This window comes from Vidua macroura, chromosome 1 (assembly GCF_024509145.1).
Source record: "Vidua macroura isolate BioBank_ID:100142 chromosome 1, ASM2450914v1, whole genome shotgun sequence".
Lineage (NCBI taxonomy): Eukaryota > Metazoa > Chordata > Aves > Passeriformes > Viduidae > Vidua > Vidua macroura.
The window spans coordinates 24,677,137-24,700,735 of NC_071571.1; the positions used below are offsets into that span (position 1 = coordinate 24,677,137).

General features: G+C 44.1%; 1 protein-coding gene across 1 annotated transcript; it reads right to left on the reverse strand.

Moving 5' to 3' along the window:
* Positions 1-2,278: 2,278 nt before the first annotated feature.
* LOC128813212 (serum paraoxonase/arylesterase 2) lies at positions 2,279-16,520 on the reverse strand. Its single transcript, XM_053988102.1, has 9 exons — positions 16,422-16,520; positions 12,912-12,982; positions 8,192-8,247; positions 7,477-7,642; positions 6,244-6,370; positions 5,224-5,424; positions 4,533-4,614; positions 3,886-4,014; positions 2,279-2,959 (listed from the first exon to the last, which is right to left on the reverse strand). The coding sequence occupies exons 1-9, from the start codon at positions 16,493-16,495 to the stop codon at positions 2,801-2,803; spliced, it is 1,065 nt and encodes a 354-aa protein (XP_053844077.1). The 5' UTR covers positions 16,496-16,520; the 3' UTR covers positions 2,279-2,800.
* Between the last annotated feature and the right edge of the window lie 7,079 nt (positions 16,521-23,599).

A 23,599-nucleotide genomic window follows, 5' to 3' on the forward strand; every position in this document is an offset into this window, starting at 1 on the left:
GGCATTTCAGCTGCATCACTGCTACTGATACGTGATGTAACTCTTTAGAACATAGCACTTCAGAACAAAAAGTGGCACAGTCCTAGAATAATCACTTTAGAATGCTAGTGCAAGCCACTGATGGCTAATCACAAATGAGTGAATAGCCCAACCTCTCCTTACTATGAGAACTTCCTTCAGAGCAGTTCTTTCAGCTTGGCCTCCAGGAACAATATCTGTTCTTCAAAGCTGACAATGGATTACAAGTTCCTGTAAGGAAGTACTTAGGAGGAAAGCTGAAAGTGTCCTGCAGGGAGAGAAGTTGCTAAGGAAGGAACGGCAAAGCCAGAGTTAGGTAATGCCAAAGTACAGCGAAGGGATAAGACAAAAGCTGCCCTCATTCAGGGTTGGCTCTGCTCTGTGGAAGGGCTGCACACCATGGGCAGCAAAAGACTCAGAACTGTGGTCCAAACAGATGAGTCCTTGTCACCAAAGCCTTCATGGGCAAACAGTGAAACCTGGGCAGTGCTCAAGTCCCCAGAATAACTGAGCATTTTGGAGAGGAGCTGTAAGCACAGTTTGTGCACAGACCTGCTAATGCAGAGCCACCCCCCAGAGACAAATCAATTAGCTGTGTGATTTACTGCCCCAAGTCTGCCCCTCCAGCCATCACTGACCCCTGCAGCAGCACATGCTATTGGGATACAAACATCACAAATGGCAGGGGCACTGTTGGTACGTGGGCGTGTTTGAGTGTCTGCCGCGGCAGCAGAGGGAAGCTGCTGGCCTTTGGAAGGGCCAACATGCCACTGGCTGTTCTTCAGCCTCACACAGCTCTTGTGCCCAGGGACGTGCCTTACACCATGGTGTCTGTGCCAGTAAGCCAGTGGTGGAGGGTTCAGGGTGGAGCAGAGGCTTTCTAGGGGCAGGAGGGGATGTGGCAAGACCCACAGCCCACTCAGCATTGCAGAGGACGTGGGATGACACCGTCCTTCCTGTACAGCAGCATAGCCCTGGCACTGACTTCCTGCTCATTAGAGCTGTCCCTTTTGCTCAGGAAAGGAGCAATTACTCTTTTCCTACCAGTGGGTGAAAGACATTAGGCTTGTTAGAAAGGAAAGGTGCAGGAGCCAAGAGGTGTCAGTACATATATTTACTGTTCAGGGCCCCTGCTCACCCAAACCTCAGCCTGCAGTACTGCCTCTTCTCAGCCAGAACAGCAGAACACAGACAGAGGAGGGTTTGCACATATTTCACATCCTATCTCAGTGTTTGGGCCACTACAGAGCAGGCTAGTTGGTCTGTCTTAAAGGCAGAAGCACTCCTGTGTTTTCTGGACTTCCCATGTACTCTTCAGATTAGAAGGGCTGTGGCTGATGCTGGAGCAGAGGCAGGAGGAACAGCAAAGCCAGCTTAGCAATCAGCACCCAGGGACTGGCTCTGGCTCTTTCTCCTCCCATGCTTGCACTTCAGGAGCAGCCTGTCTTTTTTCTCCACGGTGGTGGAAGAACTGCAGTGAGGAAAAGCTACTGCATCAGCTGAAGGATGCAGAGGGGCTGGTGGCCCTCAGGGATGTCTGGTGGCAGCATTTGGAGGGGCTGCCAAGATGCTGAAAAGGGCCAGTGCAGGCAGGTGCAGGCAGCACAGTGGCAACCCCAGCAGGAGAGATCTCACAGAGCCTTTAGCTGAATGCCAGCAATTCTCACAAAACTGGAGAGCTGATCACAGGTGGGAACTCAGAAGGACAGGAAGTGCAGCAGGAGCTGCTCTGAGGGTAAGGGCATCTGCAGTAATGCTAGAAGAGCTCACTCCATGAGCTCCAGCTTCAAAGGACACCGAGTTCAGTTCATTGCAAATGACTGCTAACATCATCCCAAAAACACTAGCTGAAGGAAACCTGGGGGGCTTTTGGTAGTGCGAAATGTCAGTAACTGATGCCAGGTAAACATGAAGGGCTGCCTGATGCACAGCAGTGCTGCAGGAATCAACTCCACACCAGCTGAAATTAAACACAGAACATGCGTGACCATGGCTCGGAAGAGTCACTGCAAAGCACCCAGAAATGCTCCCCTTGTGGTGACAGACAATAGGAACTGCAAATGCACTTCCTGCTGAAGGTGTGCAGATGTTTCCCACTCTTTAAGAGAGAGAAAAAAAAAAGCTTTTCCAAACTCCTTTTGAAAGACCCAGTCGGAAACCTCTCCAAAGTGATTCCCTACTCTTTTCTCATCGGATTAAAACAAATTTATGAAACTGAAGTAACATTGGGAAATGGCTTTTAGTGGGAAGGGGAAATGAATGAGACTGAAATGATATTTATTCTCCTTCCAGTTATTTTGGAAGCATTAGGGAAAGCCAGCAGGAAGGTTTGGAAGAAAAACCCCTAGCACAGTCCCTGGGAAGGCCCAGGGGTCAGTGACAAGAATGCGCACCACACTGGTAGTCAGCAATTCTCATTTACAAAATCAATTTTCTCATGGGGGAAAAAAACAACCAAACAACAAACCAGAAATCCAGCCAGCACATACTTCAGTGTCTGACAGTTTAGTCATTTACAATCTGAAATTGAACTTCAAGATTACCCTATGTTAACAACATGGGGTCCTCCCCATTACACAGATAAACTAATTTCTCACCTTCAATTCCATGTCCTTTACTATTGTGTAGAAGTCTCATTTTGGAGAGGAAGACTAAAATACATTTCCATTACTGTAGTTAACTTTTATTGGAACAGTCTTGCTGTTAGCAGATCTAGCAGAAACTAAGTGAGTTCCCAAGGAATTAAATCCTTTCCACAGCAGCAGGTCTTGCCCGTGACGAGCTATAGATCACAGTAGAGGGCTCTGTGGAAGACTGTGCCAATGAGCAGTTTTCCCTCGTAGGTGGACGCCACTGAACTTCCCTGCAGCACAGAGCCGTTGTCAGCGTAGACACGTGTCACCACAGGCTTCTCCGAGAGGATGTTCTGGATGCGCAGGACCTGCCAGAGCGGGAGGACACATCTATTGAAATGGTCATGGGGGAAAATGCTCCAGGGAGAGGGGGAACATCAGCATGTTAACTTAAACAAATTAGTTAGGATGACCAGCTGCTGATAATTGCAACCACGTGATTCCTGTGAGAGGGCCTTTAGTGAAGCACGGTCCACGAACACTGATTTTTTTTTTTTTTTTTAAGTTGTTGTGCAACAGCTGTAAGGAAGTCAGGCAGTCATCCCCACCACTAGGAATGTGCACATTTTTTTCCAGACTAAGAGTTAGTTAATATCTTCTTATTTTCATATTTTTCCCAGACAGAGTAAACAACTGCCTACTATCAGAAATCAACTGCTATTGAACATGGTAATTTTGAGAAGTGTCTTACAGGAAGTTTCAGACAAGGCTGAAATCCAGTGGACAGCAGCCAGCTGCACTCGTAGCACTATCACCCTGATGCCAGTACCTCACTGATTTCACAGAAAGAAGAATTACAGTGTTACCTACAGATGAACCACACTTGCACAAATTAATCATTCCTGTGGAAATGTTTCTGGTCACACTTTGCACTCAGTCAATTATGTTTAGTTTGTCAAAGAGGTCCTGGCTCAGTAATTAATGCAGCTCATCAGAATCTGTGTGCATGTCCACAGCTGCAGAGAAAGCAGCCTGAGGAGTCCAAAGTGACTGTGCTACTGGTTGGAAATTATTTAGTTGTTGCCCAAGGATCTGAATAGGTGTTTGTTAGTGACTATATGCTGTTCAGGCTCTCACTTGAGAGCAGAAGCCAGCTTGGTCTTTGCTTTAACAAAGGCATTCTGTGCCAGGCACTTTCTATGAAATGCAGTTAAGTTATACCAGCATAATTTGAGCAAAACAACTTTCTGGCACAGACATAGCCAAGAGACCAGTGATGTCTCCCAAAAGGCACCTCAGATGCAGGAAGATTTTCAGGATCATAGTAGAACAGCTTCATCCCATTGGGATGACATCCTGCCCAGATGTCTCCAGTGTGAGGGTCAATAGACAAGTTATCGACCAGAGTGTCCAGCTGCAGTGTCTAGCCAAGATAAAGGAAAAACAAAAAGTTAAATCTGGAAGTAAATCCTAGAAGAAAACTACAACATAACCAACAGACTTGTTTAATCTGACATAACTTAGACTGGCTTTTTTTTTTAAGAAATACTTTTCCCCCCACTTCTGTTTTTCTTTTCCCCTAGTACGCATCATCCCCACCTCTGTGCTATGAGAAACCTGCTTGCTGCTCTGAGCTTCTCCATCAGCTCATTCACATCTACACACCTCTGTGGATGCATTCAGTGCTCTGAGCCCCACTGCCTGAGGCAGATTTCCACTACAGCTCAACAGCATACCCAAGGATTCCTCCCTGGTTGTTGGTGGGAGAGTGGAAGATTTGAAGCTCTGTAACGGGGTGTGCAGACACCTCTGCAAACACACAACAGGAGCTGCCCAGATCAGAACTTTACAGATGATCATGCTGAGATCTCAAGCATTCATTGAAACTATTCTATCCAAAATCCATATCTGCCTCTTTTTTATAGAACAGCAGCACCTTACCTTCACATGGGTTAAACTCCAGTTAGCATGTTTTTCCATGACATAGACATTGTGATCCAATACATCTGCAATATAGATGTACCTTCAAAAGAAGGAAAAGCACCTCTTAATATATATGAGTAAGCAGACACCAAAACTAGACAGTTCCTCCTGTACAAACCCACACACAAACAGACATTGCAAGCCAGCCACAGGGCACTGAAGCCAACCTGCTGAGCAGCTCAGCTACACTGAGGTGCCAGTATAGCTTCACACTGTGCCAGTTTTTCCATTATGACACTGAAATAAGCCTTGGAACCAGAAAATCACAATTACAATTATTTTTTTTAATCACCTGTCCACACCATAGGACTGGTTGATTCAGTCATACAGATGTAGGACTGTAGAGCACTCCTCCCCATTAATCCTTGCAAGCAAGACACACAAACTCCTGTATCAGCTGGTTAAAATGCAGCAACTGTTGACCTTATTACCTATAAAGTACCACACAATGCAGCAAACACTGCTGCTAAACACCAAGACACAAAATGTCTGTGCTACAAACACTCTGCATCACTTGTGTTGCACAGGCAGCACCTTGCCTAACATGAACCAGTTCAGGCACCTGACCACAGAGGTACCAGGTGTACAGATTAAGATCTCCAGATACTTCTGTGTGATAAAACAAAATCTAATGTAAGGAGAAACTTACTTTCTATCAGGTGAAATGTTAATTCCATTGGCTGAATAAAACCCAGATGCTACTTCTTTAACTTCTTTTGGACTGTAGTAAACAACATTTGACCAGGTTAAACCCAAGAACATTTCTAAGAACATCAAGAGGAAGTCAGAGAAGTAGTGGTCATTGGTAGCATAGAAGCTATCTGGTCCCGTGGCTACTATATCATTCACACTAAAAAAGAAATAAAGAGATGGAGAAATTAAAAAAAAAAATCAGAGGTATGAAGGAGCATTTTAGGACTGCCCAGAATACAGTCAGGACATGGTCATCAATACCCATAAAGAGGATGCAATTATAGATGTACTTCAAGTAGTCACCAAATTATTTAGACCCTTTTTACTTCTATTTTCTATGAGCCAGGACAGTGCAGTGCTGAGACCTGAATAGGGCCATAGGCATGCTAGAGATCTGACTACCTGTCTGTAAGTACATTGAAATATTTTTTTTATAAGTAGTACTATTATTAATATTATTTTCTTTTTTGTTACATTCAAGTAGAAATCAGAGAACAAGTAAGTGTTGTGACAGCTTTATCAATCTGGCTGTTTATTTTACAATCATATTGCAGCAGGACAGACAAAAAAAAAATTGTATTCAAAACGAGAAAAACAGAAAAAGCTAAATATATGTTTATTTTTACAGTGTAGGAAATCCAGACACTAAAATACCTGGAGATTCATATCTGTAATAACCTGAGTGTGGGTTACATGAACAGAGGAGAAATGGATGCCAAGCTAATTCACTGGCATCAATCACAGCAGCGCTTAAGACTAATTTAGTGATACAGCTATTAAAAATCTAATTTAGAGGAGAGATTGGAGAAACACTGCTTTTGATTACACAGATAAATAGTAATCAGTAAGAGAAACAGGGATGCTGGTTAAAGAGGAAATATCTTCCATTAATAATAGCCTAAATCCAAAAATCATCCTACATTGGATTTCACCAATGCAGCCTGATCTGGAGGAAGACTGTATTTGAGTCCAATACCTTGTCAGAAGGTCATGTTGAATGGTTTTCAGGTGTACAAGAGAATTGTCATCTTCTACAAATTTAAACAATTCTACTGTGCTCTTCTGGTGGGGATGGTTCACAACAAAGAGGTACACGGTGTCGTCTTGAAAAAGAAATGGAAACAGCTGAATTCTCTGCAGCAGTTTGTGTGGCTGAGCACCCCCAGCCCTGAGGCAGCCTCGAGCACAGAGCACGTGCTCAGTCTGGTGCATTTGTCTCATGGCTCTACAGAGGCAGAGGGATGAGTACCCACATTCTGCAAGATGCCTCTGCAACTGGATCCAGATCTCCAGCTACTTTTCTCCCAGTCTGGCTCTACAGGGAACTGCTTTGTTAATAATAGATTTTTGCTATTTCTACCAAGGAAGAAAGAAATAACCACCTCATCCTTATACCCAAGTCACTGGGTTTTGCAGTCTGTGAAACAGCCCCAGCCAGCTGGAAGAAGGGTTTGTGGCCAAGGCAGTTTGGGCTTTTGGGTTTGTCTACCACATCCCCTGGGAGAGTGGAAGGAGCATCCTTCTCCTGCATTCTGTGCAAGGCTGCAGTCCATCTACCCAGCCCTTCTGGTAGGACCCTACATTAGCCACCACTGATTTTTCCAACACCTTCCCTTAAAGGGTGACTGTATGGGGATGCAGGTCAAGCTGCAGCAATTGTTTTCTTTATATCTGCAGAATTCTACTTGCCCTGCTAAAACCCCTAACAAAAGGACAGAGGAAAAGATACTTTATTAGTAATCAGAGCCTGACATAGTAGAACGTATCTTGGAAAAGAGAGCCTGGCTTGCCAAAGAGTAACAGAGGTTTTAGTAATTCACAGAGTTGATAATTTACTACTTTGCCACAAAAGTTTCCATTCTGGGCACTAGTAGTCAGTGAATGATGTATCTCCTCAAAACACTTGAACCCAGCGTGAGACACATGCAAATGTAAAATAAATTTTCTCTGTTTTTCAACTCTAAATTTTACCATGTTTTCTTTCCTCTTAATATCCAGGGCATCCTTCTGTTTCAGACAGACTGAAATTATGTGCAAGTGTGTTTCCTTGACCAACTGACATTTAGAAAAGAGCAAAACAAAGGTGAAAAACCCCAAACCTTTTTGTGTCCCAGCAAGAATCACCATTTGGGGGTGCAGGGCAAGGCTACAAAGGGATTCCTGATTGTGCTCTCTAGGCTGATATTTGCCATCATCTCGAGCTCTTTACCTCTGTCTATATAGGTGCTGATTCCATGAGGGTTAAACGAAGCCAGATCAAACCCTCGGCTGATTCTCAGTTCCACTGCTCTGGGATTGTCTTCATTCAAATCCATCAAAAATATTTCACCTGGCTTATCTGGAGCAAAGCTCTTTAAGCCTGGATATTTCAAGCCCTGTAGAATCCAAACATTAAGAAAATAATTCCTGGGTAAAAGGTAAACAAGAGAATCACAGGGCTGAAAAAGCCAGGGCCTTGATCGGACTTGCAAGCACACGTGAGGATGTCCCACGGCCAGCCATCTTAATTGCAAAGAAAAGGTTGAAAACGTATCTCCTAAAGGCTAAAAAAAAAATCAGGAACAGCAAAATCAATACATAAAATTTGACTTTTTTTTTTTTTTTTTAAGTTAGGCAATTAACACGGCTTCTTAACATGACAGAGGATTGACATTTCAACTTCATTTCAATGAAGTAGCATGAAAGAAAGCCAAGGTTATGTGGCCGGGTAAGTCGGTGCAATAGGATACCTGTGTCAGAGCCACCAACACCACTTCTGTGTCAAGAAGCATGCTTGCTGAGGGGAGCGAATGACAGCTAAGCCAACACAAGACTGGGCTGTTCTTTTGGAGCCAGTCAGACTTGTAGAAAAGAACCCCTCCTGCTGTTTTCACCTATGGCTTCTGCAGTTAAGGAAGCAGGCAAGCCCCAGCATGGGAACTTACAGAGCTGATGAAAGCCAGTCCATTGGGAAGTATATCGATGTCTTCTGAACCAGTTTCTGCAAAACAGAGATAAACAGGGGTTTTCAGGTGACATGAAGCATTTCCCATTGAAAAAATCTCCTTTTAATTACAATTCCAGCTCTCATGAATGACCCTTTCTAGTATGACAGCACACACAATGACGTTTGGTGGAAAAGTTTGGCCACTGCATTAAAAGTGGTAGCAGAAGACAGCACATCAAGTTAGGAAATAGTACCAGGGTTCATCTCTTTTGGGGGCCCAGGAGTGCCCCTGCAGTGGCCAGGCAGTCTCCTACCCAGCTCCATGTGCCCCCAGATGTTGTGAGATGAATCACCAGGTGTGGGATGAATCACCAGTTCCTGAGGATGTGTTCTGCAGCAAGCAATTAGTGTGAGCATGGAGATTTCCAGGGCAGGACCATACCCGTGACTCAGGCCTCAGGCTTGCATAAGGCAGCTGTGGGAATTGTGCACACTAATTCTCCTGATTGAGCTCGGACACTTCACAAAAATGGATTATCAAATATTTAGTTAAAGCTCTCAAGTGACAGAGAACATACTATAACAGCTAAGGGCTTTCATAGTTAGACCTCACTTTCAACTAGAGGTAATCACTTTCAATATTGCCAGTTCCTGTAGCTCCTGTAATATTTTTCCCTGCTAAGAAAGGAAGATAAAATAAAAACCCTTTAGTAAGAACACTTGAGCAATTTTAGACTTTCATAAAGCACTCTCTAAAGAGCTGTTAGTCCAATGCTGAAGGCCATTTGCCATCTCACATTTCCACCACTCCCCAGAGAAGCCTCCCCTCTTTTCTCCAAATCACCAGCAAAAACAGCATTTCTCACAAGTCACTTTCCAGATGATGAGGGAAACCACTCAGGAGCACTTGCTTAAAGAAAATTCTTTGGCAGGTTTTCTTTATCAGAGCCATCAACACAAGCTTTTTCCACCCAGCTTGTCCCATGCCTCCAAACCCCATCCTGCTTTGCCATAACCACATGAGAGCCTGCATGGGTCACACAATTCCTTGCACCTCAACACCTCTTCCCAAGGAAGCACCTGCAAATTTGAGCTGGGTTTATTGTTTGCTTTTAAGCAACTCCTATTTATCCAAGCACTGGTTTGCCTGGGCTGTAATTGGTCCTGGGATTACTGACAGCCTCTGTGGAGAGGAACCAGAACGCCAAATTCACCCATCCAGGAAAGTTGCTCCCTACCTCAGCCCTGGGAAGATGCAGTGGCACAACTTCTCACTTCTGGCCAGGGCCAGCTCCTCCTCAGCTTCAGCAAGTTCCTGCTCCATCCCATGACAGCAACAAGCAGAGTATCCCTGCCTTCTGAAGAGCAAAATGTCTGAAGATGCATTTTGGGAGGAGTCAGCTGTTATCCCACCCTGGGTTTTGGTTCTGAATTTTGACTAACTCAGGTGGGAGACAACATCTGCACTGATGTGTCCAGAAACACTTAGAGTCTGTATTTACCAATTAAAGTTTTGAATTTGGGCTTCTTTTTTTTTTTTTTTTTTTTTTTTTTTTTTTTTTTTTTTTTTTTTCTCAGCTCAGCTTACACTCTGTTTGAGCCACAAACTCCTTTCCCTTGCCGCAGTCTCTCCAAGTCTGGGTTAATTTATAAAATGGGGTTAGTGGTAATTCTCCACTTCCCAGGATTGCTGCAAGGCTAATAGCATAAATAAATGCTGAGAGGCTCAATTGCCATGGTGACATGAGCTGGACAGACAGCTTTTACTGGCAGCACACACTGGTGAGTGAATAAACAGAGATATAATCATTTATCGCTACTGAATCGGCGAGGCTGCCAAGCAGAAAGATGAGCGGGCTAATTGGGAGCAGATAATTAAAAACTACAAGTTTCCGGTGGAAGGAGCACACTGAGAGCCCTGCACACAACTGCCTCAAGAGAAACTGCCCAGCAAAGCACATTTTGGGCACTCCAAGGCCAGGTCCTGGAATGTGTGGAAGCCAGTGGCGTCAGGAGAGCAGTGGAATGCTGACTCAGCACAGCCCTGCTGATCCAGCACTGCCGAGGAGGGGCTGCAGACACACAGCCGGCCCAGGGGAGCTCAGGGACTCTCCTGCATGCCCTGTTTTGGGTGGGCTCTGCGCTGCTGCTGCAGGCACCCTATGGGCCAGGAGAATTAGGAACTGACTCCTTAGGTATCACTTGTATGCACTATGTCTGAGTATATGCACTATATCACTGAGCCCAGCTTGTCCATGGGGTTATCTGAAGAGGTGGCATTTAAGAAAAATTTAAAAATAGTGTGAAAAACTGCTGCCTACTTTAGAAACATTGGCTTTTTGTTGTTCTTTATTTTATCTTAGTATGATGTATTCTGCAGGTGTATCTAACAAAAAAGCCCATCTGGATTTCATGTCCAAAAGTGTGACACTGTTTTGCCCATACCCCACAAATTGTTGCAAGATACAAGTATTTCTAGCAACATCTGTAGTAGCTTCTTGAACTTTAGGAATTAGTACAGGAGATGTGGTTAGTTTATTATAAACCAGTAACATGATGAGGCATCAATAAAACTCAGAAGCTAGTGTTTATTCTACAAATATAGCCTTTCCTACATATTTGTGAATGAGGCTTAGGACAAGCTGAAATTTTTGTTTGTTCAATGTTTGCATTTGTGCTTATATTGCACAATATTTGAAAAGCAGAATAGATTAAAGTCTTTAGAAAGATACAGAAAAGATGAAACTGTGCAGAAAGAAAAGGGTCCACTAGAGAAGTCTTCCATTTACTCAGTGTTTGCTTCACTTACTATAGATCCATCACTTATAATTCATAGACTGTAACAGAGGTCTGTTCCTCTATGTACAGAATGAATAGATTAAGATTATTTTGCTCAGATCCAGCTGATCCAGCTCTGGGACTAATGTCATATTTAAGAGTTCAGAAAGACTGATTTAAACATTAAAAAAAGGACAGATTGTTTATTCAGCTTTATCCTAGCATTTTAAAGAAAAAAGGCCCAGGAGGCCAAGATGTCCATGTACAAAGACATCCTTAGACAAAGTCACCCATGCAAGTACAGCAGAACCCCATGTCGGAGCAGTACTACCTAGCAGCATTTAAGCTTTACGGATCCTTGGTCACCCTGAGTGATATAAGCCCCTGGACATTTGAGTGACATTTGAATGACCATGCCAACTTTTAAGCTTGCATAATCCTTTATTACTTCTCTTTCTGCCACACTGGACCTGCTAAACTAATTTTTGGCATTTCTATTTTTCTAACGAGCAGCAAACTGCAGAGCAAAGGCAAGGCAAGGTGCAGTTCCCTGTGTGAAGGGGCAGTGTTAGAGGAGCCAGCAAGAAGCAGAAATGGAGCTCTGTAAATGGATCCACTGCCTCTAAGGAGAGGCAGGTTCTCAGAAATAACCTAATTCACATGTAAATGTCAGGCACAAAAACCAAGATACTGTTCAGAAATTAAATACAACTCTATTTGTCTTCTCCAGGTTTCCTTCTTTCCTCAACAGAACAATCATGTTGAAAAAAAAGTCTTATAAAGATTGTAATAGTGTCATGCTTAAAAAATTACTCAGAAATTATTTTATATTAATCACCACCAAATAAGCATCATTCATAGTCTTGTATGAGTAAATTACAGCTGAATCTAGAACACCTGGAAATTTGTTTTAATGTAATTTTTTCTCTACATATTTTCAAGCACAGGAACTCTGCATATACACATTCATAGCAGCAATTTGACTTTATAAAGATGTTTAAATCCTGACACAAGGAAGAATCAAGATTTATGAAATCAACTCACTGAGTCAGCAAGCTCAAAGGCAAGGCTGTAAAAGCTCATCCAATGACTTTTTACACATGAAAAATCCAGACAAATTTCAACATAATTTAAGCCATTTCCAAAAATACTAAGGAGGGGGAAATCCTTAGCCATCAAGCCTGCATTGATGTTTTTTGGGAGAAAGGGAGACACAAAAAAGCAATCCATTTCAAAGCTATCAATTTCATATACTGGTTATCCTAAGTGGAGAGAAAAAAAAAAAAGACATAAATATTGCTATGTGCTGAACACATGGCCCAAAGTACAAAGTCAACATTTCAGCCACTCTGTTAAACCTCTCTGCAAACTAGACTAAGATGACAAACATGACCCCTCGCTCTTTGGAACCGCACAGCTGCATTGCACAACAGCCCGAGCTCCACCCGCCACCGGCACCCCGGCACCAGCCGGCTCCTAAATATCCCCAAAATGTGGCGCTAAGGAGAGGCAGCCTGGCTGGCATTTAGCAGCCACTCCTCTGCCATGTGCCTATGGCCTTCTCCTAAGGCTTGCATCCTTGCAGCACTTCCCATCTCCAAGATGTAACCAGCTGACAGCCTCCTGTAAGTACCTGCCTGAAGAGCCAGCACTCCCTCATCTAAAAGCCAAATCATTTCCTAAGTGGCTTAGCAAAGGAGAAGTGTTTCCAAGGTACTCAGTTTTAAGAAAAGGAAAATAAACTAAATACCAACTTATACCCAGCTAGTTTTTCAGTACTATTTTTCCTGCAGTTTCCCCCTGTCTCCTACTCCAAGTCCAACAAACCAAAGTCAAATTAGCACTTTGTTTTTGGGATCAGGCTTGGAAGCTGGCTTTAAGAAGCCACTACAAAAGAAGGCTGGACAAAAGCAATGCACTCAGTTATTTTAAGCACGTACCGATCCCTTTAATGAGCCGGCAGCTCGGGAGGCTCACTGGGGCTACTTCCCGTGAAGCATTGAGTCTGTTCCTGCAAGAGGAAAGAGCAGGGTTAAACAGCACGCAGCCAGTTTGAAAACAGGTAACTTTCCCAGTTTTCAGTTTTATTGTCTGCCACATTGCAGCAACAAATCAGCCGTGAAATACTGAATAAGCAAACTCCAGAACCAACAACACAACTGCTCCAAATCATTGCAATGGTTTCACATGACCAAGGATTAAGTGATTCTTCCACACTGAGTAACTTCAGAAACTTCATTTTGTTCATGAGCTTCAGCAACAAGCTTTCATGACCCACTGCAGCTCAGATGATAAAATAACCACACTTTCTTCAGGTTTCAGACACCTAAATATAGAAGCACCCTGCAGTTAGGACCAACATTTCAGATGAGGAGAGGGTAATTTTTTACTGCAACCCACTGCCTATTTTTGGTGACCAGCAGTTGTACTTTCTTCATTTTTTGTCTACATTCAAAGGTAGCAATAGCACTGTTGCAAGGTCAGGAGCGCTCTTTTCCATACAAGAAGCAGGACTTGGTAGTATGGTTTTCAGCAATTACCCTGTCCCCTCCTCTTCACTCCTGGCAACCACCCCAAGCATTACCCTTCATCAGTGCTTATTTCATTCATGAATGTGCATGAAATTCCACCTCTCATACTTCATTGGACAAACAGATACAGACAGGCACACAGAAGTTTGTATTTCTCAGTTTCCTCCGTTCCAAGTTTGCAAATCTACATGACCACCTCACAACCAGGAGGTTTGCCCATGCTGGTCTGCAGTGACACAAGAAAATATGCTGTATTTCTATGTATTCTAGTGTGCTAGAATATATATTTTTTTTTTAATGCCCAGAAGGAAGCATTTAACCTAACGTAGTAACTCTTTTGCATGACTATCATATGCATATGTTGAAGCTGTTGCTGCAATCACAGGAAATTCTGAACGCAAAGATCCCATGGCAAAACTTGGCCATGTTTATGTTATGGTTTTAGGCATAAACATAAACTAAACAGCAGTATCAGTCAGTGATAAGAAAAATATGTGACACAGTTGAGCACTGTATGGTATGTCAGTCCTGCATTTTTTAAATCACTTGAATATGAATTGTAAATCGCTTCAATGTTGTATCACTGACACGGGTTGTTAATATAAGGCCAAAATAAAAGAAGAAAAACAGTAAAATTGCAGACAACTGCAAAGGAAAGGAGCCAAGTTAAACCCTCCCAAGCCCTCTCTCCCAGCACAGGAGAACTGACAGAGAATCACACTGGCTCCCAGCCCACAAATGGCACAGGAGGGATATCCCCCTGCTTCCCCCTTACCCACTGACATCCTGGCACAGCCAAACCCACCAAGCCCTCGAGGGTGGCTCAGGGGGATCCTGCCTGAAGATGCACTGTTGCCTGCTTAGGACTTTTCCCTTCCCTATTTTCACCAGCTTTTCCCAGGCAGGCTGCAAGCCACCCCAAGCCAAAAGCACAGCAGGAACTCAGCCAGCAGCCAGCAAGGGATGATGATATCCCGACAGCATTCCCAGGGAAACACTTCATGGGCTGGAATGAGAGTAATTCAAAAGGACACCAGTCACAAGCCTGCAGCATATATAGAGGCTTTTCCAAAATGTGTCAGTTTATCTAGCTCAGACAGCCTCAGCCACGCAGCCAGATGGCCTAGATTAATAACTGGCCATACTAAGGCCTGGAATATGGAAGACCCGCAATATGTGTGGGATGCAACTTCAAAGAAAGCAAGAGCTTTTGACTCTTGGTGCAAGTCCAGTGCATGGCATCTTTTCCCTCACCGTTTCTCTTTCCAGTTTGAGTCCTCCACCTGCCACCCTGCTCCATGGGACACAGACCACAGGCCTTCCCTTTCCTTCAGAAGGAACCCATTGCATATTCAAAGACCTCTCTCTCTTTTAGTTTTTCTCATCTCTAGATTAACCAATCATGAATCTCTTGGGATTTGATTCTGGTGTTTTTTAACAAATTCAGAAGGAACTACAGAAAGTCTTTGCTGGATTCTTGCCTCTGGGTAGGGAATGAATAAAAGAGACCTTTGGCAAGAGCTAACACCACCCAGAGTTTCTCCTCTCAAGACTGTGTTAAATTACTTTTAGAGTACTTTGCGATCTGAAGTTGTGTATTTCCAAACTTGGCAGCTGTCTTAAGACCACTTGTACATCACAATTTGCAGAAAACACAGCACATAGGAAAAATCCACAGAGAGCTACAGAGACAGGGGGATCCTGTTTCTTCATGGAGATTCTCCTTTACCAGATTCCTAACATTTCATTTGTTCATTGAGTTTGGAGGAGAGGTGGAGTCCTCTGCTCTTCATAGCACTTTGAAATGGCTCACCCCACTAAAGCCTGGGAATATCTTCCAGTTCTGCTATCCCAGCTTATGCAATCCAGGAGGGCCCCATTACCACTGTGGCTATCACCAATAACATTTGTGGTGGATTTAATGCAGCCATCATCCATGCCAGGTACCAGGCTCCAGGCAGTAATGCTCTCCTTCTGTAATTAGATACAATTACTATCTACCCAAAGTTCAATTAGCTGGATGTCATTGCTATGAAATCAGGCATTTGGGGTCCTTGTGAACGTAAACAAAATTATAATTATTAAGTCACCTTCCAACACAGTAATTCAGCATCACTTTTGTGACCTGAAAGGACCAGTTACACATTCAGGAGCTTTCAGGACAGAAGCTGCTGTAACACCTGTGCGCACATTCACACCTCACAGCATGAGGTGTGTGATATGGAGCATGACATGGCTGGGTATTTCAGCTCACAGTAAGTGAGGTCACAGCTTAGGATCACCAAAGTCTGGGCTCCACCAGAGGAAACCTCATGTATATAGGGGCTATTATCCAGAGGTTAGCTTTGGTAGAACATAACCCAAGTTTCTGGCAAACTATTTGGGGTTACTGTTTGGCCAGTCGGCAGGAGATGAGGTAAACTCATGAACAGTGCTTTTGGCACATCCCTGTTAATTGCAGGCTCCATAAAAACAGAGGTACTACCCCTGCCCCTGGACACCTTCTTCCCTTGTCCCCTTGCTCCCATCATCCTGGGGAGGATTTCACATCCACTCAGTGCAAAGGGCATTTCCTCTGCATAAATGGTCCCGAAGTTAGTTAATGCCGAAATTGGATGAAAAGGGCATCACGGTGCCCGTATTTTCTCGGGGGAAAACGGTTCCCTTGATAATATTGACGGCAATGATGGTGATGATGAAGAACCCTTCCTCTCTGGCTGACACTGCGCTGATGCAGGGCAGGTGCTCGCTAAGCTGTGCCCGAGTCCGGGAGCTGCGGTGTCCTCCCGCTCGGAGGGTGGAGGGAAGCGCCCGCCGCCCCCGCCCGGCTCAGCCCCGCACCCGGGGGACGCCTCAGCCCCGTCCCGCCCCGCCGGCACCGGGACCCGCAGCTCCGAAACCCCATCGGAGCTCACCCACCGGAAGGCCAGCAGCCGCTCTGCCGCCAAGGCTGCCGCTATCCCGACGAGAGCCACCGCCAGCAGCTTCCCCATGGCCGCTCCCGGCTCCGCCGCGTCCCGTCCCGTCCCGTCCCGCCCCCGGGGCCCGGCGCTGCCTCCCTCGCCCCCGCCCCGCGGCACGGGGCCAGGCAGTGCCTCTCTGCAGGCTCCATGCTACGGCTCCCGTGGGAAAGGCAGCTGGACCAACTTCTAGCTCCCCTATAAAAAAAAATGTGTGGTTGTACAAAAATAAGTGTGTCAGACAAAAGTGCATGATGCGGCTTCCGCGTACACCTCTGCTGCGATGTACACACTAATATGTGTACATTCATACCAGAGTTTCCCCCCCAAATGGTGTTTCTTCCACTGCCACCCTGCCACCAATATCTTTCTTCTCTGTGCAGGAGAAAGGCTGCAGAACCCACCTCAGAGCTCCAGGGTTTCTCCATTCAGCAATCTGCTTTTGCATCATCTTCAGTGTTGGCCTCCCTGTGCTTTCTGCTTTTTGGAGGAACACACTTGGCAGGCTAATGACCTCCCTCAGCAGTTATTTTTTCCTGCCATGCACAGTGAATGTCCTCATCTGCACACATTCCTTTGCACTTTTCTGAACATCTGAGCAATCATTTAAAAAGGCTTTTCTGCTCTTCTTGCCCTTGCCCTTGAGGCCAAACAGATGCTCCACACTTAGTAGTACTTCAAGTAAAATGGGTCAGGGAAGAGGAGAGACTCTAAAATATCTTTTCCCCTCAGTTTTGGAATATTTCTTTTCCCTTTTCTGGTCCTTGATTACTTTGAAATTATAGCTAAATGAGGTTTTTTGGGAGGAATGCATGGGCTTGTTGTGACCCAAGTGTAAGACCTGGCATTTGGCCCTTGCAGAACCTCATACCATTGGCCTCAACCCATGGATCCAGCCTGTTCAGATCCCGCTGCAGAGCCTTCCTACCCTCCAGCAGATCAGCACTCCCACACAGCTTGATGTTGCCTCAAACTTGTTAGATCTCCACACCCAGATAAATATATTAAACAGGACTAGTACAAATACTGAGCCCCAGGGAGCACCACTCATGACTAGCCATCAGCTGGATTTAACTCCATGCACCACCACTCTCTGGATCCAGCCATCCAGACAGCTTTTTCACTCAGTGGACGGTGTACCCATCCAAACCATGAGCAGTTTCTCCAGGAGAATTCTGCGTGAAATGATGTCAAAGGATTTATAAAGTCTGGGTAGACACACCCACAGCCTTTCCCTCATCCACTAGGCAGGCCACTCTGTCATAGGAGGAGACAGGTTGTTCAAGCATGGCCTTTCACAAGCCCATGCTGGCTGGGCCTGATCCCCTGCTTGTCTTGCACATTCCATCTGATGGCACTCAAGATGATCTGCTCCATGGTCTTCTCTGGCACTGAAGATAGGCTGACAGGACTGGATTGCAATACTCCAGTTGTGCAAGCCTCCCCACCTTGTTTCCATGATGGCAACTGTGTCATAGTTTTCCTGCTGTATAATGAATTCCTGCTCCTCCTGTTTATTGCCCATTCTGCATGCACTGGCGCAGATGCACTTCATTTGGGCTATTGTTCCCACTGCTTTCTTGGGGGTAGAAGCCCCGAGTCTTGCATGAGCATTTTCACACACTTGTGTAGTTTCTAACACCTCAATGACACCTGCATCTTTGCTGCTGTGTGGATCTCCATCCATCTCCTTCCCCCTGCCACTGAGGCAACAGACTAAAGGAGCATGTTAGCACACTATCATTGGTGCATGTTAGCACACAGACATTGATGTACTGCCTCCAGGCTTGTCTCTATCTAGACTGGTTTTATCCCCTTCCCCTTTCAAATCTAGTTTAAAGCTCTTCCAGTGAGCCCTTCTAACTGAGCAAAGATCTTTGAGATCAGGCATATCCCATCTCTCACAAACAGACTTGCTGTCATGTAGATTGACTCATGATAAAAAAAACCCAGATTTTGCTGGATTCTTGTCTCAGGTTTCACATCAAGACCACTTTCCTAGCATAGTATTTTTCATTAATTTATTTACACTGCAGTTTAATTTGCAAACACACATACTGGTCACTGTCCAGAACTCAATTTTGAGAAAAGATGGGAGCAATTCATCTGATAAAATGTCAATGTCTGCAGGGGAGGTGAAAACATTGGAGCTGGTCATAAGATTGCAAGAGTGGCCATCCTGTGTCAGATCAAAGGTTCAGCTCAACAGCTAACAAAGACAGTAAGCTTTTGGAAGAGGGCTTAGGAAGAGTAAGGAAATGGGAGGTAAGTTGGATAAATTGCCCAAGTTTCTTTCCTAGCTCTTAATTATTTTTTGCTCAGTATGATGAGCTTTACCATTTTACTTACTCCTAACTGAGTTATGATTCAAGTACTTTCCTGCCATTTCTTTGAAGTGAGCTGTGCTTTTACCACCCTTCTTGCTGATGTCAAGCCACCTAGGCACCCTGTATGGTCATGGCAGGAAAACAGTTACTTTGAGGTAGCAATTCATATAAAAGGTGCCTAAAATAGCTCAAGAAATCTCTCCTAGGAAGTGGACATTTCTCTGCATTCATTGGAAAGGAGCCTACAGTGGCTAATTCAAGTGCAGAAATCTCCTCTGCAGATGCCTGAAGGTAGATGGATTGAATCTCCCTTGAAGTCTCTGCTTATCAAGTCACCCTTGACTGAAGGAAGACTCTGGGCTTCTCAGCAGATCCCAGCCAGCCTGGGGTCTGCCCACAGGCACTGTCACATCCACTCTGGCTTTCCCTCACCAGCACCCCCCAGCTGGCCAAGTGGCTGCTGGAATGCTGGAAAACTCTTGATTGCTTTTTGGTCTGTTGCAAATCCCTCTGTGGTTGCTTTGTGGCACTCAGGAGAGACCTGGGGGTGACCTCCTGCCACACAGAATAATGACTAAAAGCAGGAATGAGTTGTGTGTGCAGAATCAGCTGGAGAGGGATATGTACCAAGCCTGGTAGTGGAGGAAGTGAGCAGAACAGGGAGACAAGAAAAGTCTTATGCTAATTTAGTAATTTAGACTCCTGTACAGTCAATGAAAGAAAAGAAGCCCTCAGTAAACAAGTCCAAGGGTGGATTTTATCAAGTAGCACAAGTAGCAGACTGTAGATGCCTAGGCTTCCTCTGTCCCTGTCTCTCCCAGCTGATGGAAATGAGACTGCTTACTGAGAAAATAAAAGGGAACTTTTAAATTACTGAAGGTAAAGGGAAAATTTTCTACTAAAAATTTTAGAAGTCTTAAGTCTTTCACTTGTAAAAGATAAGCCCTTTACATGTGCTTCTCTATCTCGTATCGTCATCTTTTTTAACAGGTAAGATACAGAAGCTATGTAAACACAAATTTGGATTTCACAACTATTTCAAAATGCATTATTCTTGAGTCATTAATGAAACACAATATGTTTTGCCAAACAAATTTTTAAAAACCCAAAAGTCTCTTTTTTTCCAGATTTTACTGTCTCCTATAGTGATATTAATCTGAAGTAAATCCACTGATATCTGCATTGCCAAAGTATTTACAATGAATTTACACTAAAGATTAAAGGTCAGAATATGATTCTAGAGCACTTTTGAGGGGGGTTATCTGACTAAATACAAAAGCCTGTAATGCAGGTGTGATAATGTTAAGTGCATCCTTCAGTTCATGGAGGGCATTGAGGGCCTCAAGCTCTGGAGGGCATTGAGGGCAAATCTGATTGACAGTTCTGAAGGAGTCAGGCAGTGCTCGGTGACCCCGGGCTGCTCTACAAATACTGAAGAGGGCATGTGGGTGTGAAGATAAAGAAGATGTTGCTATAGTTTAATGGTAGAAACAAGCAGAAGATATCAACACAGTTTGGAAAGGTTCAAAGAGAGTCTAGTGAGGTCTTAAACTGAACTCAATGGTTTTGCTGAATTCAGATCTTCAGACTGTGTTAATGTAAAGGCCACATCCATCAGATTGCTGCTGACATGCAGGTGCTGAACTAGCTTCAAGGAAAAATAAAAACTGGCAGGCAAGAAAGATGTTTCCCACAAAACTGGGCAGAAATCACAAGCAAAGCCTGTGGTTTGCCAACTGAAAGATGAAGGAAAAGGCTTCTAAAGCTGCAATTCGTGGAAATGACAAGATTCTCTACAAATGCTGTGGCCTAAGACCACTTTAACCCTGTTAGCTGATCAAAGGGAAATTGCAGATGGCCTGCTCAGATATCTCAGCAATTTCATACACCTTGCATTCTTTAGCCCTGTTATAGTTGAAAGCCACTTCTCAGCTCCCCATTCAAAAATTGAGAGCAGAGGTTCCTACAACATCTGGGCCATTGCCACAGAGCAAGACAAAGTCCCTATTCACACCCTACCACTGCACATAAATAGAGTTAGAAAGCAAGAGTTCATTACTATCACCTAATAGAGAGATTGGTATCTCAAGGCATTCAAGAAGACAGATACATAGTACCTTTTACAATGAAAAAGGTAAAGACATTCCTGCAGTGACACCAAGGTATATTGATTTTCTCAGCTGCTGGGAAAAATACCTGTCACAATTGACATCAGCAGATTTGTGGGTGAGGGTGTTGAAAAGGCTTTTGCAGAAACAGTCTGACAATTTTAGCCCTGTCCTGCTTCAAAGCGAGCGAGAGTCTCTACCTGGCCTTTGCAGAGCTGGGTGAAGATTTCCAGCACTGCCAGCCATGAGCAGCCCAGAGGCATCTGCATAAATTTGGGTATCCAAATAAGTTTCTGAATATACTTTGGTTCTCTCATGATGATGTGAGGTAATGAAAAGGTTCTTAGCAATGACAAGATGTCAGAACATGTCACTGTCAAAAACAGCCTCAAGCAAGGCTATGTCCTAGCCCAGCTCTTGTTTACTGCCTTTATGCAGCAGGTTTTGTTGCTGCATCTGGAAGCAGTGGCAAAGCAAGCTGCTTTAATTATTTTATAGGAGGCAGAATTGCTAAACTGGAGAGATGCCAGGCTAAATCGAAAGTCAGAGAGGTCCTCTCGGGCAATCTGCCCTTTGTGCTGACAGGGTGCTGGGTGTGCAGGATAGTACTGGTGGTTTTTCACTGCACTGCCACAGTTTAGCCCTGTCACAAGCATAAGGAAATTAATTCTGGGGGTTTTTTTTTCAGCCAGAAGCATGCTGAGCCAGTAGTGTGCCTTGGCAGTACAATCCTTCAGTCTTGCAGGTGACATTCTGCTATCGTGGCAGCAAGCTCCTCGAACACTGTGACTGATAATTCAGCTGAGGGAGAGGGCCATGTGGCTTTTGAAAGATTAAAGCTTTGTATAAAAGCAAGGAGGTTCCTGACTTCAAAGACAAGTAAAGGAGAGCATGTTCCTGTCATTATCACTCCTCTGTACAGTAGGACTCTCAGGCAATACACAATTTCTCTGACTCTCAACCCACTCTATGTGCACTACTTTCATGCACTTGCAAATAAAAAAACCAAAAAGTCAATGTCCTGAATGCTGAGATTTGATCCATTGTCAAATATTAACCACTGCCAAAGACTCTTGCAGTCTTAGGTACACTGGTGTGAGCATTTGTGCATATATCACATATATGTGTTGCACATAGTTGTGTTTTGGGGCAGAAAGTGAAATACAGTCTGACATAACCATATAAAGATATAATTCATGTGGAATCATAAGCTATTTAACTTTCCTTTTAAGCATAAACTATGAACAGATAATGTGAAAAAAACCGTAGGACCTAATCCAACACATACAGAAATCCTTGAGAGCTGCTACATCATAGTCTCTCCTCTGTAAACATGTGCCAAAGAGCAAAGAATGTGGCCTTGGTAGTGCCAGAGCCTTTGTAGCATCCAAAAACAACACCCTCCACCCCCACCTTCTTCACTCTGCTTTTGTGGAGGAGGTGTCACATGAGTGGCCAAGAGAGAAGGCACCCACGGGATGTTACAGAGCACTGTCAGATGTAGACATCTATCTCTCTACCTAATGCAGCTCAAGAGCACGTTGTACATGAATCTCATTAGGCTCTGATGTACCTTCTAGAAGAAGGTAGACTTTGTCTTTTCTGCCTAATATCATCACAAGGAAAGCAAAGTGGAGCTAGATGGTACACAGCACAGAGTATTGTACACTTGACACCCAGAAACACTGTATTTCTCCTCATCTCCTTGGAGTACCCTGGGTGACTGCCCCCAGCAGCCATTCAGCAGGTAAACAGCTTGAGCATGTGGTATCAAAGCCACTAGAATTTGGCTGACAATAGCTTTTAGGAGACACTGTACATATTTTTTCAGTGGTTCACCTTTTGTTCTAACATGAGCAGAAATTTGAAACTTAAAAGCAAACAGCTGATTTTTATGGTATGATAAGAAAGCAGCAGTGATTGTATTTTAAACCCTTGATTAGCAACTTTGAGAGAAGCTCAACATTTCTGATCAAAGTGTGCAGGTACACATAGAGGTGACCATGTTCCTATTTTTTGACGACATTAATTTGACTTATAAATACAAGCATCATGAAAAAGAAATAAAGCCATGTACCTCCATCTTTCAGCAATCCTACATACAATGGGCAGAAGGCTGTAGAGCAGTACCACCTGTTAAAACATTCTTGTGATCTACTACTAAGGTCTCATCTCAATATATATACATTCTGATTTTTAAAAATTCTACATCCATGTAAGTGTGTTTGGTGGTTGGGTTTGGGTTTTTTTTTTTCCCATTAGCAGCTTCAAAACTTGTTGAATTCATGTTTTCTTATAACCTAGTGGCACAAGTCTCCAATTCAATAAAATTGCACATAGTTGGAACTTTCAGCACTTTCCTTTAAAGCCTCGGTGGGGCTTCAACTGCTGTGTAAAGTGTCTTCACTGGCACACCTAAGTGCTGTGCAAAGCTCAAAAGAAAATATAGACAGATGAGTCTGCTGGCCCCAGGCTGGCCTAGGGGCTTCTCTGCATAGCAGGTCAGATGGAACTTGAGCACCTCCAGAGAGCACATAAAGGGAGACCTATTAACCCTGACATCCTCAGCTGGACACACACCACTGCCTCTGGCTTGCAGCTTCCTCGAAGTTTTGTGCCAAGAGTCTAGTTTTCCTCTGAGTCCTAAAATGCCTAAAGTCTCCTGTGTTTTATGGAGCTGGCACAGACACTGGTCTCAAATT

Coding starts and splice junctions, on each gene's coding strand:
- LOC128813212 (XM_053988102.1), bottom strand. CDS start 16,495: ATGGGGAAGCTGCTGGCGGTGGCTCTCGTCGGGATAGCGGCAGCCTTG. Junction 7,643..8,191: donor GACTGGCTTTCATCAGCTCT/GTAAGTTCCCAT, acceptor TGGATTCTACAG/GGCTTGAAATATCCAGGCTT. Junction 4,015..4,532: donor GGAGTTTAACCCATGTGAAG/GTAAGGTGCTGC, acceptor TATCTTGGCTAG/ACACTGCAGCTGGACACTCT.